At 45.4% G+C, this 15,852-nt stretch overlaps 1 protein-coding gene across 4 annotated transcripts; it reads left to right on the plus strand.

Moving 5' to 3' along the window:
• Positions 1-1,034: 1,034 nt before the first annotated feature.
• Positions 1,035-14,460, plus strand: kctd3 (potassium channel tetramerization domain containing 3). 4 transcript variants are annotated; one of them, XM_056413168.1, is made up of 19 exons: positions 1,035-1,429; positions 1,967-2,020; positions 3,170-3,215; positions 3,612-3,685; positions 3,777-3,835; positions 4,469-4,549; positions 4,675-4,833; positions 5,793-5,883; positions 6,325-6,515; positions 6,922-7,037; positions 7,295-7,382; positions 7,885-8,001; positions 8,111-8,281; positions 9,042-9,197; positions 9,526-9,622; positions 9,813-10,006; positions 10,155-10,293; positions 10,482-10,604; positions 11,250-14,460. In XM_056413168.1, the coding sequence occupies exons 1-19, from the start codon at positions 1,359-1,361 to the stop codon at positions 11,803-11,805; spliced, it is 2,583 nt and encodes an 860-aa protein (XP_056269143.1). In that variant the 5' UTR covers positions 1,035-1,358; the 3' UTR covers positions 11,806-14,460. The 4 variants fall into 4 exon arrangements, with proteins under 4 accessions (XP_056269143.1, XP_056269145.1, XP_056269144.1 ...); XM_056413170.1 differs by lacking the exon at positions 1,035-1,429 and adding an exon at positions 2,896-3,034 and having other exon boundaries at positions 2,000-2,020; XM_056413169.1 differs by lacking the exons at positions 1,035-1,429; positions 1,967-2,020 and adding an exon at positions 2,027-3,034.
• Positions 14,461-15,852: the final 1,392 nt, after the last annotated feature.

Consider the following 15,852-nt stretch of genomic DNA (forward strand, 5'->3'; position numbering starts at 1 on the left):
CATTGAAAGCAAGGTGAAAACGTACCATTTTCTAACAATATATATTATTTTATTCAACATGTGTTCTAGCGTTAACTGTGAGTTAAATCTGTATCGTTGTGATACGGAGTCAATATAACGCCCCACATGCATTGTGTGCTTGATTTGGTTTTAACCATAACCCAGTCTATGGTTAACTAGCGAAGCTTCATCACGCCACCAATAGTAAATATATACTATATTATAAATATATACTTATATAAAATATATACTATATTATAGTATATACTATATTATAGTATATACACTGAGAGTATTAGGTATGTTTTAATTTTACACGTTAAGTTTAGTTGCAATCTCATTTTACTTTTCTAAAAATCAAGCGCACTGTGTAATACTGTTGGATTGAGCGGTAAACTCCGCAGCGGGTCTTTTTGGAGCCATGGGAAGGGGGCGTTCCTCAGGAGGCGTGGCAACAACGCCCCCTGCGCTGATTGGCTCATGTGGGGTACAGGAACACTCACGTTGTCTTCTTCTCTACTTTCTCAGTACACAGCTGAACTGGTTTTTACCTTGTGACACAGGTTCTGGCTGTTGACGACATGGAGATGACCATGGTGGCAGTATCAAGCACACGTATTTGGATATTGTCAATTTGCGAAGAGCAAAAAAAGGCATACTCGATATTTTCCTGCGGTGTCTGAGGCACCTACGTCTTTTGAAATAAAGCAGTATTACAAAATAAAAGAGAGTTAACGTTAATTTTACTCAGTTTAAAGTTCCACTACACGTTTCGCCTCCATGTTCATTACATTAACCCACATGGATGCCAACTTGCTTGCTAGAAGAGCTTTGATAAAGCTAAGTTAGATTTTAGTAACTGAAAACCAATACATATTATGCTGTGGTCATATTACATAAACCTGCTATATATTAAAAAACGAATTGAAGAGGTCCAACTGACGTCAGTTTAACAAAACCGGAAGTTGTCAGAGGTGAACCCTCTCGCCTCGCTTGTAGACCGTTTGTACAGCTGTTTCACGTTGCTAATATTCTGCGCAAGATGTTATCCACGATTAACATGCGAGACAGTGATGCAAACAAGCCCGCTGGATAATAAAGGCATTCTTGTGTGGCTGCCTTTTTGATAAAAAAAAGGCCCCCGTGTCTCTTCGCTCACTATGTGGCAGCTCAACGACACCGACGCCGTCCGTATATAACGGATATTTTATGGAAGGTGGACCGAGGGAGAGGTCGTTTAGGCTGGGCAGAGTCGGGACGTCGTCTCTGCTGGGAAGAGGAGCGTTAGCGAGCTAGCTCTCGTGCCAGTCACTAATAACGGAACAGGGTCTATTTCACGACCCATTGGCTCGGTCATCATGGCTACGAACGGTAACAACTTGACGCCTGGGATGGGAGAGATCATCCAGTTGAACGTCGGCGGGACAAGGTGAGCTTTGTCAACAGGACAGCCTGACTGATGACGGGCATCATGTGGGACATTTGAGCTCCAAATATGCAACATTGATGATGTTTGCAATGGATGGTTACTTTATCACGAACTACTTCCATTCCATTTATTATTACTCTCTCTCTCTCTCTCTCTCTCTCTCTCTCTCTCTCTCTCTCTCTCACAAACATACACACATACACACACACGCAGGGGTATCTTGATATAGTTTATTAATATGCCATGGATGGTTACTTTATCATGAAATACTGACCATTCCATTTATTATTATTACTCTCTCTCTCTCTCTCTCTCTCTCACACACACACACACACACACACACATATACGCGGGGGTATCTTGATATAGTTTATTTAAATGCAACGTTATGCACACCCTGCTACACTGTAACATCAGTGCGATGTAGTGCTGGTTCTCTTCTTCTCTGCATCTCTCAGCCATCCTCCACGGTCACTGACCCGAGAGTTTCCTTCACAATGTGTGTAATAAATGTGCTATTGTGTCTTTATACTTCAGGTTCAGCACCTCCAGGCAGACTCTGATGTGGATCCCAGACTCTTTCTTCTCAAGGTGGGTTTAATGTTGTCAGTATTTGGACTCTCTTCGAAAAAAAATCAGATAATGCATTTAATTGATCCAGACTCCTTGTACAAGATTATATTAGAAGAATCTATCGTAAGTATTTGCAAATTGAGTGCAGAGTGTGAAAGTATAGGGACGATTTTTTTATTCTGTATGGCAAAGATGGAACTGAATCTGTATCTGCATAACCAGAGTACATGTTTTGCTATTGGACACATTTAAAATCAGGCGTAAACCTGAAGAACATGGCACTCAAATTGAGTAAGATTCACATGTCTAGAAACCCCCTGACAAGAGGCTAATTAAGAAGGATGAGTACCATTACAACAGCATGTAGGAGTTCTACCAGAAACAGGTCAACAGCTCAGTGAGCGTGCGGTGCTGCTGCTGCAACCCGGTAAAACAAAAACCAGTATTACATAATTAATGTAAAGAAACAGTCGTCCATTATCTTTTCTCGGGTCTTGCTTCCTCCTCTACCATTCTGGCAATTGGAAGACGTAAAAAAATCTTCAAGTCGTGCATTACTTTTATAATTGTTGTGTTTTTGTTTGATATTTTATTGAGGCAAAAGACATGTCTTGTGTTTATCTAATATAAACTGTGAACATCGTGATATTCATACCTTGCGGTAAGATTTTTTGGCGGGGTTGGAAACTGTAATTACAATATATGGACTAAGTATATGTCTGTTCGTACATCAGTGTTTTCATATGCATCTAGTAAGTTATTAAGGTGTGAACACACTGCTGGGCTGGGCAAATACCGCAGACCAAACACACTTAAACTCTGGACAGCGAGCTCCCTGCAGTCTGACAACAGCTGACTGAGTTATGCTTAATGTCTGTGAGTCTGTCTGCCAGTGCACCTGCCTGCCTGCCGGCCTCCTGCCTGTCTCTCTGGCCCCAGCTGTCTGCAGCGTGCCGTCAATATGAAGTCATTGTTTGTACACACTCGCAGCACATGCCGATGCAGAACTAATCTGTCGTTCAGAGTCAACAGGTCAGCGTCCCTCTGCATACTGTGTGTGCGTTGACTTCAGGTCGCGTAACACTGCAAGTGTAAATGGAGAAGTCTGTGTGTTAACTGGAGCACTGTGCGTGTGTGTGTGTTCATGTGTGTGTGTGTGTTTTCCAGTTTGCTGAGTGGAAGGATATCCACTCTCCGGGATGAAACTGGAGCTGTGAGTTTCGCCTTTTGTTGTTTCTGAACGTAAAACTAGGACAGCATCTGCACGCAACAACCTTAAAAACACTTCCACAGATAGGGCATGGCAGCTTACTGAAACACGATGACGACGCTGAGGTCATCTGCGTAACGCCCCAGAGGACAACATGGATGTCATTATCCTATTTGAGACCATATTAGACACATTCTGCAGCCCACACCCTCAGTCAATGTGTCATTGTTGACTTTCTTCCACTTTCCTTTTGTTAGTTAATGTTTTGTGTCGGGCTACATCTAATGATTTTGCTCAATGACAGATGTATTGCTCAATAGTGTTTCAGTGCCTTTCAAATAAATACAAAAATGGTGAATCAGCCCATGATGGTTGTAAACAATTCTTTTACACTTTCAGATATTTATTGACAGAGACCCCACAGCTTTTGCACCAATTTTGAATTTCCTCCGAACCAAAGAGTTGGACCTGCGGTAAGGAGTCCCGACACAATGTTTATTTGATGTGTGTTGAGTCGTAACTCGGGTCTCACTGAATGTTTCTGCTGCTCTCTTCTCTCCGTAGGGGCGTGAACATCAGCATCCTGCGACATGAAGCCGAGTTTTACGGGATCACTCCTTTAGGTGTGTTGCTTGAGTTTTAGGGAGGAAATGGAAATGTTCTGAGCACAAATAGTGACATAGAGGACAGACGTTTTGGAAACCTCATGATGTACCTGGCACACATCCAGTCGGTCCACCAGGTCCGGGGTGCCAGCTGAGCTTTTGGGCTTTCTGGGTACAGTTGAGTACAAGTGACCCGTCTTTAAAGAGAAGTGTTGTCCTTGTTCTCGCTTCAAATACAACTCGTCCATGTTTGTTCCATGTACTCGAGAATATTGTTTTGCTTCCTGTTTCAGTGTTTACTTCCCTTCATTGTCTGTATAGTGGGGAAGTTACCTTTGTGGAACTGATCACCTGCTTAAAATCGTAATATGCACAGCAGTACACACAGTATGATATAGATGCAAAGTAATGACATACACTCTGATTTACAGTGATTGTTTGAACTTAAAGACACAATCTGTTACATCAGGAAGAAATAGAGTATGAAGTTTAAAGTACATAAAACACCCCATTTATGACACAATTCATCAATATATATTATATATTACTTATTAGATTACAGTAATTAATAAGTAATGACTTTTTACTCTGGTCATCATGGGCTCACTGAAGTTTGTTTGCATGTGTGTGTGTGTGTGTGTGTGTGTGCAGTGCGCCGCCTGCTGCTGTGTGAGGAGCTGGACCGCTCATCGTGTGGAAGCGTTCTCTTCCACGGTTACCTGCCTCCCCCAGGTAGAGAAAAGTGAAACTGAGTGATTCAGAAGATAATAGTTTAACTTGTGTTCCAACAACAGTTGCAGGAATATAAACAACCGGTTTTAAAGTCAATAAAATGTCCGTGTCCTGTTCCTTGACAGCCATCCCTTCCCGTAAACCGAGCCCCGCCTCCGCAGCCTCCGGCCCCCCCTCTGACGAGGGGCCGGGCCCAAGTGGAGCAGAGGGCTTCACCCGCGTCGGCCCCCTCCCTCACCCGTCCCTGTCTGGCTCACCTGGAACAGACGACAACCACAAACTGGGTGAGAAGCCTGGGGCAGCCTCAGGAAGTGTGTCTGCATTTAAAAGATCAATAACGGTGATAATCTGTAGATTTTATATATGTATATATAAATATGTATATATATATATATGCATGTGTGTATATATATGTATAAATATATGTGTATATATATATATATGTGTTTATATATATATATGTGTATTTTAATGTATGTATATATGTACGTGTGTATATATACATATATATGTATATATGCATAAATAGATATATATATTAATATATATAGATGAATATATATATGTATATGTGTATATATATTTATGTGTATATATATATATTTATTTATATATATATATACTGTATATATATATATGTGGAAAAGTGCCATACTTTAAGAATATGTTTCATCTTAGCATAAAAGAGAAAGCAGCATTTGTAGCAATGTCTTATTTTGACAGTGACTCTCTGTCATCCACTGCTCGTGCTCTAGAGTCCATACCACGCATGTCTAACGTTGTCATTTGTTCTACGTGCTCATGTGTGTCACATCACCGTGACAGGAAGAAAGTGACATGTGTGTTCTGTTTATGCCCGGCCACATTGCGCGGGTATTTCTGTGCGTGCGCATTAATGCCGGAGCTCACGTGACCTGACATCCCTCTAGCGTGCTGACTGAGGTAGAAGCCCAGCTTCAGCCTCCTCTCTGCTGAGGATGACATCAGAGAATATAGTTAGCTTCAATAAAAGAGTCTATGCGCTCTGGACTGATGCAGAAGGATTCGGGATGTTGTACATCGTGCAATAAGTAAACATCACTGATTCTTGCCTAGTTCTCGTTCTTTGAATCATTGCCAACATCACAACATTTTATTCATCCATTCAGATCATGAGTGAAAACAAAATGGACATTTAGTCTGATTATCAGGCTACGGAAGTGGTGTGTTCATATTTATTGTGTGTGTGTGTGTGTGTGTGCAGGTCCTGTGGTTGACCCCAGGAAGGTGCTGATCATAGCCGGACACCACAACTGGATTGTCGCAGCGTACGCACACTTTGTCATCTGCTACAGGTGCGACTGCCTCAACATGGCCGTTTTAATCGTTTCTCATCCACCGCGTGGTTCATAAGGGAGAAACGTTGAATTATTCATGAGGGGAAGATCACTATCTGTTGGGTCTCACATTTCTCACAGAATGCTTTTATACCTGAACCAGCTAAGTACAAACGGTGTGTCTTCTTTGGCTCCAGACACATCCTGTCAAATTATACAACTGTTTATCTTTATTAAAATTAACAGACGTGTTGAGAACAACATGTCATTTGGTTTTTATTGATTGTTTTACAAGCTTGTGTGAAAGGTGGTAATCAAAGATAACTTCTTTCATCCTACACACGTCTTAACTTTTTTAAACCTTCAAGACCTATGGGATTATAACTGTCATTGAATGTATATAACACTTTATATGTTAATGTTTTTCTGTGTGTGTGTGTGTGTGATCTCGCTATACAGGATAAAGGAATCTTCTGGATGGCAGCAGGTGTTTTCCTCCCCCTATCTCGACAGGACCCTTGAACGCATCGCGCTGAACGCCAAGGTGGTCGGTGGGCCGCACGGAGACAAGGACAAGATGGTGGCCGCCTCCTCTGAGAGCAGCATCATCCTGTGGAGCATCCACGACGGAGGCAGTGGAAACGAGATCGGTAAACACACCGATACCCGTACTGACGTACAGTTTACAGTAGTAAAAAGAGTATTTCCCAAAATATTGTATGTCAAATGCAGTATAAAATGCATCCGGTCTGTAGGCCAGCATGCGTTTCTGGCTTTTCAGACCCACAATCCTCTGTGCAGTAGATACATGAGCAAGAGGGTCAAAGTTCAAGCTGCAATGTTATGAGGAAGTAGTCTGTCCCAGTTGAATACACACTTCATGCAACAGTACGTACTCTTTAAGGGCAGCTGCAGAACTTACTAAAAGTACAAATACAAATATTTTGCTTTTGTAACTGTGTTTCTGTGTGCTTGTGTCTGCTGACTCGTGACCCCCTTTGACCTTCTGCCATCTCTGTGCCTCGGCCTTCCCGCTCCTCTCCCCACCCCCCTCAGGTGTCTTCAGTCTGGGTGTACCTGTGGACGATCTATTCTTTATCGGGAACCAGCTGGTGGCCACGAGCCACACAGGAAAGGTCGGAGTGTGGAATGCCGTCACACAGCACTGGCAGGTAGCTGTGTGTGTTGTTTGTGTGCGTGTGTGTGTGTGTGTGTTTGTGTGGGTCAAGGAGTGCTGAGTGTTTGTGATTCTCCTCCATGTTTGTGTTTCCCTATTTTACTGAGTGAGTGAAGGTATGTGGCCTCAATGATATTCATTCAAAAACCGACCATTCATTGACTGTGTGTGCAGTGTGTGGCTTTCACAGATTAACACTGCACTGATTGTGAGTTCACTTTTCGTGTGTGTGTGTGTGTGTGTTTGTTCAAGGTTCAAGATGTGGTTCCCATTAGCAGTTGTGACACAGCAGGATCCTTTCTACTCCTGGGCTGCAACAACGGCTCCATCTACTACATAGGTACACTGACGGGGGTCCTGACTTCGGTCTGCCGCTCAGTTTATTGGATGTTTGTGAAGTTAATGAACTTGTTTGATCGTCGCTTATAAAACTAGAATGGGCACTCGGTAGAGCGCATACCTTCGCATATCACAAGATTGTGCATTGAATTATGAACGTTTTGCCATTAGTTGCATGCCCATTGGATAAAAATTGACCGCGCTATGGTAAAAAGAAGATTTTGACCTTTTCATGACCTTGACCTTTGACCCGATCGATCCCAAAATCGAATCAAATGGTCCCCGGATAATAACCAATCATCCCACCAAATTTCATGCGATTCGGTTTAATGCTTTTTGAGTTATGCGAGTAACACGCATACAAATAAATAAATAAATACACGGCGATCAAAACATAACCTTCCGCATTTTCAATGCGAAGGTAATAATATTTAAAAACTCAATGCAGGGATTGGATAGAAGATCTGGAATTTCACATTCACATGTTGTCTTCATCTCTTCAGACATGCAGAAGTTCCCCTTGAGGATGAAGGATAACGATCTTCTAGTGACCGAGCTTTATCACGACCCTTCAAATGATGCAATCACTGCGCTGTCAGTCTACCTCACGCCCAAAACCAGTCAGTACACCAGTCTAAAGAAAAAGCAAAAAATGTTTATTCCTGCTTGTGTTTTTCCTTTTCGTATTGTTTAAATATCCCCCCCCCCCCTCTCTCTCTCCTCTCTCAGGTGTGAGTGGTAACTGGATAGAGATCGCCTATGGGACGAGCAGCGGTGCGGTGAGAGTGATTGTGCAACACCCGGAGACGGTGGGCTCGGGCCCGCAGCTCTTCCAGACGTTCACGGTGCACAGGAGCCCCGTGACAAAGATCATGCTGTCTGAGAAACATCTGGTGTCGGGTGAGGACGCCGTCACGGGGCGGAGGTTTGCGCCCGGAACACCCTTTGTGTTCGTGAGCGGAGCGCGGCGACCCCAACGCCAAAATAAATTACATTCATTAAATTAAACAATCAGGACATTATGAAAGGCAAAATGTACAGTATGTCTTCATAAAGAGTTAAGGGAGGCAGCCACGTTGTGCCGCTCACGCAGGCAGTGTGGACTGGGTGGGGACTGGGTGTGAATTGGGCGCGGACTGGGCGTGGACTGGGCGTGAATTGAGCGTGAATTGGTCGCGGACTGGGCGTGGACTGGGCGTGAACTGGGCGTGGACTGGGCGTGAATTGGGCGCGGACTGGGCGTGGACTGGGCGTGGACTGGGCGTGAATTGAGCGTGGACTGGGCGTGAATGGAGCGCGGACTGGGCGTGAACTGGGCGCGGACTGGGCGTGAACTGGGCGTGGACTGGGCGTGAATTGGGCGCGGACTGGGCGTGAACTGGGCGTGGACTGGGCGTGAATGGAGCGCGGACTGGGCGTGAACTGGGCGCGGACTGGGCGTGAACTGGGCGTGGACTGGGCGTGAATTGGGTGCGGACTGGGCGTGGACTGGGCGTGAATTGGGCGCGGACTGGGCGTGGACAAGCAGTTTCTCTGTTGAAAGAGGGAACTGGAGGAACATCCGAGACAACAATACAAGCGCAGACTGTTGACACCACGTCTCTCTGTTACACACCTGGCGTCTCCCTGTGATTGAGGTCCCGTGTCGTTCTTCTGTCAGTGTGTGCGGACAACAACCACGTTCGGACGTGGACGGTGACTCGGTTCAGAGGGATGATCTCCACCCAGCCCGGCTCCACCCCTCTGGCTTCCTTCAAAATACTGTCGCTGGAGGAGACGGAGAGCCACGGCAGCTACTGCTCCGGGAACGACATCGGTGAGCGAGTTCGGAAGAGGAGAGGAGAAGGCAATAGAGAGAGGCATGGTCTGACACTGTCCTGGGAAAAGAGGTTCAGGATTGGGGTTGACATGAGTAATAACATTTGGATATTATCTTTGCATTCAAATTCAGATGATAGCAGGTACACTCTGCATGCAGATATGAGTGTGTGTGTGTTGCCAGCCTTGAGACAAACACACACATTACTGGCGACATGAATTCAACAGCTACCCGTCCGTCAGCCTAAACGTGGACACATCGCTTACGAGCGCCGAGTCCAGATCTCAGATTGCCGGTGACGACGTGTTGTGTTCTCTGCTCTCAGGTCCATTTGGTGACAGAGACGATCAGCAGGTTTTCATCCAGAAGGTGATCCCCATCACCAACAAGCTGTTCGTACGGCTCTCATCGACTGGAAAGAGGTACGGTAGTCACCATCCGTCTTTCTCTTTCCCCGGAATTTGATCTAACTTTGTGTTTTATTGTCATAAAGAAGGCTTCATCTCACTACGTTGCTTTTTTCCACATTGTAATTGAACTTCTTTGTAAGATGTCGGTACTTCGGTTGGACCCTGCTACATGGTTATGTGTGTGTGTGTGTGTGTGTAACAGGATCTGTGAGGTGCAGTCGGTGGATGTGACCACCATCTCTTGCTTCATGGTGCGGGAGTGTGAGGGTTCGAGCCGGATGGGGTCGCGACCTCGGCGCTATCTGTTCACCGGTCACGGCAACGGCAGCATCCAAATGTGGGACCTGACCACTGCGATGGACACCGCTAACAAAGGAGAGGAGAGGAAGAGAGAGGGTGAGGAGGAGATAACCTCGTGTGTGTGTGTGTCGATTTAATATTCTGAATACACATCGGGCGACTTATTTTTAGGATTGTATTTAATTATTTATTTTGATGAAATGTGTGTGTGTGTGTGTTCTGAATCCGCTCTCGTGTTTGACAGAGGTGGGGGGGCCGTCGGAGGAGGAGCTACTGCAGCTGTTGGACCAGTGCGATCTGAGCACCTCCCGCTGTGCTACCCCGAGTATTAGCCCCGCCCCCTCCGTGCTGCACCACACACGCCTCAGAGAGTCCTGCTCAAGGTTAGAGGCACACGAATAAAGAAACAACCTTTCATCTTCCTAATCCAGCCGCACACACATTCGTACACAATAAGGAACTGCATGTCTCAATAATAATAAATCCCTTGTACCCATATGCAGTAAATGATATATGATGATATATAAGTGTCGGAGCTCTTATGTGTCTCACTCTACCTTCTGTCTGCCAGTCTTCAGCTGCAGGCCCAGGAGCCCATCTGTGAGAGCCAGGCTACTTACGGGGCCGTGCGGCCCTACAGAGAGAGCCCCCTGCTGGCCCGCGCTCGACGGACAGAGTCCTTCCACAGCTACAGGTGAACTTACAGCCATCTTGCATCGCTCGTTCATTTAGGAGCTGCTTCAACCATATTCGAAGCAGAACAAGAATGCACCACAACAAAACATACTGGTGAAACATCTGGGCTGATGACATCATTGGGACAGGGGAGCACTGCCCATCGTCTTTGTTTCGGCATCAAACATCACGGATGCAAACATGGACTCTGCCTCCCCTCGCCCCGCCGGCTGATCTGAGATCAGACCCTCTAGCCAGGTCTCTGCCACCTGTGATCGTCTCGAAGTCTGCGACATTTAATAAAGTCTCTGCGCTTCCTTTTCCAGTGGGTACCTCTGTCATATCAGACCGAACACGCTCCAGTCACGAAGACTAAAAGGGAAAAATCAAACGATCTCAATGTAGTCACATCTGTGTGTGCCGATTTCAAAAGTTGGAATCCGGGTAAAAGAAACACAACAAACAACCATCACCTCCATTGTATTGGGGTGATGGCAGAAGTCTCTGATGATATCTCAAAACCATGAGCGGTAAGTGAGGATCGTTTTCGGAATGTGGATGACTTGAGGAGGTCCGTTCACACTTTGTTTTTTAAACACAGCCCCGTCTGCCTTTAGTTTGTGTATCTATCCACCTGCGACTGACTCCACCTGTCTTCCAACAGAGACTTCCAGAACTTCAGCCTGAGTCGCGGCGTCCTGGACAGCGCCGGTCAGCACGGCGCGCCGGGCCCCGCCCCCGACGTCCGCCGCTCGCTGTGTGACTTTGGGCCCGAGGACAGCGAGCGGCGGGCCACGGCGATGGAGTTCTGGGCTTGCCGCACGGCCAGCTCCAGCTCCAACACGATAATGGGAGCCATGGCGACCGCCGCCGGCGTCGCCGGCTCGAGGACGGAAAGCGGCCACGAGTCGCCGCGACCGGCTCCCGACAGCCCGATTCCCGGAGGCGACGTCCGGCGGAAGGCGCACCCACAGCCGGAGGACGGAGACGGGTCAGGGGGAGAAGGAGTGAAGAAGAGGGGAGTTCTAGAAGGAGGCTTCCTGGGGAGGAAGAGGGCTCCCCCAGTGCCCCACCTCTCCTCCGTTCCCTCTGGATCTGAAGGCGGCGACAGCGACTCCTCGGCCGCCGCCTCCCCCTCCCCCACCAAACCGTCTTCGTCCACCTCGCCGCGACACAGGAAGCTGGCCCCCGACTCGTCCAATCAGGACAGCAGCCTGTGACCCCGCCCCTTTCCTTTGCTCCCAGTCAGAGGAATCATCCTGTAGGAACATGTGGGGGGAGGAGCTCTGGGTGCCACAGCAGAGGAGCAGCGTGGTCCATGACGTAGCTGGACGAAGGACCTTCCGGTTTTAGGTCTCCTTCGGTCCCGATGCTGAAAAAAAAACTTAATTTAAACAACGATGCACCTTTTTTAATTTAAGTCCGTGGGTGTCATACATTTTTGAGTCCAGAATATATCTGGCACGACAAACAGCACGCCATCTCGACCAGGAGACGATTTAATTCTTGATCTTTGAAAAGGATTTAAAGTTGTATCACTCGTAAAATCCACTGGGTACAACTGGACCTCCGAGTATTCCCAGTGTCTGTGTGACAGACGACGGGGGACAGTTTCTGTTTGGCTGAAGCGTGATGATGAAGCCGTGACGTGAAGCTGGTTTCATGAACTCATCAAGGTTCAAATGGAAACGAAAGCCAGTCATAGCAACACGGTTATTCCGTGTAAGGAGCGGTTTAATCTTCTGAGACCCTGAAACAGAGAATGATATGGAAGCAAAATGTAATTTACAAAAGGCACAGTTTGTACTTTTATAAAATATCTTCACGGTTTTAATGACGTGCGGTCACATAGGAATCAGTTTGTGCAGAACCTGACGGAAATCACTCGAGCTCTCACGCGTTCATCTTTTAAAAACGAAGCCAACAGTTACTCTCATTATCATATCATGAAAGCATTCATTTAAAAAAGTTTTTAAAACCCCAAAAAGATGCAAATCTCTACGTTTGAGAATTTTTTTCTATTTCGTGTCGATTACATTTTTTGGGGATTCGACCAAACAATAAACTGACTAAATCATTTCAGCATTTGAAAAAGGATTTGGCCCCCTTCCAAAAACTCATAATACATAGTAGGCCTATCTCTGACAACACGTGTTCTCTGTCGTCGCCGGACCCTTTGGCAGCTACTTGAACCCCGACGTGAGACGCAGACTTTCATTTATTGTTGAAGCGATGACACGGGAAGTTCTATGTGAGTGTGTCTCTACGTGGACTGCTGCCCCGCTGCTCCCACGCGAAGCTGAAGTGTGCGTCGCTTCTCTTCGTCAGTCACGTGACTTGTTCTGACAGGAAGCGGCATCAGCGATGGCAGCACGCACTGACCCTGGACCAGTTTTTAACGTTATCAAATCTGTGCTTCTACTGCTGTGACGAGCCAACACGTCGTCGTCATCATCATCATCAACGCGGCAAATTCGAAGATCATTTTTTAAATGTGCTGAAAGTTTAACATTTTCAGGAAAGCTTTATGTTTTTTTAAATAATCGTTTACGCTCGATCCATCGGAAAGATCACGTCTTAACGGCGATGGAGCATCTAATTCACAACAACGGAAGTGTTGTCGTGATGTCAATAGACATTTACCGTAATGTCTAAACCAAGAGAAATGGTTCACTGTTCTCACACAGCGAGAAAAAGACAAACTAAGTCTGTTGTTTTCACAGCGGTGCCTGACCTCACTTTTATTATTTATATATTTTATTGTCGTTGCTGTGTCGCAGTATCACGACACGAGGGCCGCGTGCACTACATCGCTTTCCTCTCCGTTGGAAACCATCTTTGCGTGTCGTGTTGAGTTTCTAGATGACGGTTGCAGTGCCTTATTTCACTGGTTTGACGGTTATGAGTTTGTTTGTGTGTTTCTCGTTGAAAAGGATTTTGACCAAAGGCTCGTGAAGACTGCGGCGCCACCGAGTCGTGATGGATGTACATTCTAACGAGTGGGTCACTTGAATCGATGGGCATTGCGCCGCAGATTAAACTCTGTTTATATTGTAAATTGTACATAATCTGGACGCGGATGAAAACTGGAACATTCATCTTGGTTATGAAAGAGTTGTGAAGGTCTAAAAGAGGAAAGCTGAGAAGTTGAACGGCAGCGACCTCAATGAAGTCTTCACATCCCCGCTGACTTAAGTCATGCCGGCTCTCGCTCTTCGGTACTTTGTGTGTAATCATTGTCGGGACAACTGTAAAAATGTGCAAATATAACTATTGATGTTAATTATAATTTGCCACGTCCTGCAGCTCTATATCTCTGAAGTCGTTTGAGCACATCGCTTATCATGAACTCCACAGGGGGTCCCGCCGTCTGTCATAAGATGTACATTTTCATACACTTATCTACTGTCTGAAAAATATACGTATTCAAAACAAAATCCCAAAGCGGATGCATCGATGTGTGTTAATGTGCGTCCATACTTACACTGTTGTCATGACATAGGCTACTGTTGATAATCATGAAATGCCTATATTGATATTACCATGCTTTTGGACCTAACTGCATTTGCACTTGCACAATTAATACTAATATTATAAGTAAATTGCTAGTGTTTATTTTATATATATATATATATATATATAAATATAAAAGTTGGAAGTGTATTCCAGCTCATAACTGTCTGTCTTCTGAAGACCTGTCTGTCCTGAGCCGGCTACGTTTACATTATCTAACAGCCGGATTCTAGCGAGCTGAAAGGAATTCATATCTGTTTTTAAACGCCTTGTACATCGTTGTTTAACAATATGTATGTGAGCTGCTGCATTACGTTGTGTTTTCATTTGCCATCATCAGATAAAATGAAACGTTGAATGTTTCGGAGCCTCGATGTGTGTTCACTAAAATCTCTCAAAAACTGGAAATGTTTCCCTTTGTTTTCAGAAGATTATCACAAAGTTATAGTAAAGTATATTTGATGTTTTAACACAGAAGCGACGTGACAACGCTCCGGGACCACGAACTCCTCTTGAATCGTTCAGGCCGATGTCATCGACAACATTAAGAGAACTGAAACATTCAACAAGTGATTTGGGATCGGAGATGTTTTAGTGTGTGTGTGTGTGTGTGTGGGATGAAAAGAACTTTGACAAGATGAATAAAAAATAGAAAACACCCATCAACGCTTAATGTGAATGATTTTATAGTGAAAGCAGTTAAAACGACACTCAGTTTCACCTTTAAACTCTGACTCTAAACCCAAAGGCTGCCAGTCACAGCTTCTACATTTCAGCTCATGGTTTGTGTGGATAAGCTGCCAAGGCGCACACTGGGTGGGTGTGTGTGTGTGTGTGTGTGTCTCCCCAGCGCTTTAATTCCACTAACCTTCCCGTTCAGACAGTCTCCTCTCTGAGACGCCGTCTGTCGTCATCGTGATTTATGAGTTTAATAAAACCCTGTGTGTGTGTGTGTGTGTTAGTAGCTCAGGGCCATACTGTCCCTTACAATCACTCCACTAGCTCTCTTTTCACAGCCTCTCCCTCCCTCCCGCCTCCCTCCTTCCACGGGTGACAATAGCTGTGAATGTTTGGTGCCCTTGTCAGACTGCTGCCCTTGAGCAAGGCGCTTGTTGCTGCCAGTTTGTTAATTTCAAACTTGCCTTGCTGTTGCCTTCAGGGACACGGAGGCAAAACTAAATTACTGCTGCAGTTGTGACGGAGATACCGGCGCGCTGTGTGTTTATGTGTGTGACTGTGTGTGACTGTGTTTGTGTGCGTGACTGTGTGTGTTTGTGTGTGTGACTGTGACTGTGTGTGTGACTGTGTGTGTGTGACTGTGTGTGTGTGACTGTTTGTGACTGTGTGTGTGGTAACTGAATATCTGTACAGCTGATGGAACAGCGGTGTTTTACCAACTCAGCAGAAAAAAAACAGCAGCATGTCATCCTAAGAACAGACTGAGGCCCAGTGGTCACTCCTGTGTGTGTGTACACACACACACACACACACACACACACACACACACTGTAAAATAACTAGAGTATCACAAGTGTGTTTTCTGTTCTCATGCATCAATATTATGAAGTTCATGGATTCAACATTTGTTTTGTTTTTGTATCTTTAATTTTAAGCTGTTACTTTTGAAAACTGACATCTGTTAATAATGAAGTGAAACTATATTAAACTACTCGAAGCTCTTCTTATAAAACCTCACAGTATTTAAAATTGTTTTGCTGCACTAATCTTTGTACTGTAAAAAAACGTTTGATACA

This window comes from Pseudoliparis swirei, chromosome 4, assembly GCF_029220125.1.
Source record: "Pseudoliparis swirei isolate HS2019 ecotype Mariana Trench chromosome 4, NWPU_hadal_v1, whole genome shotgun sequence".
In the NCBI taxonomy this organism is placed as follows: domain Eukaryota; kingdom Metazoa; phylum Chordata; class Actinopteri; order Perciformes; family Liparidae; genus Pseudoliparis; species Pseudoliparis swirei.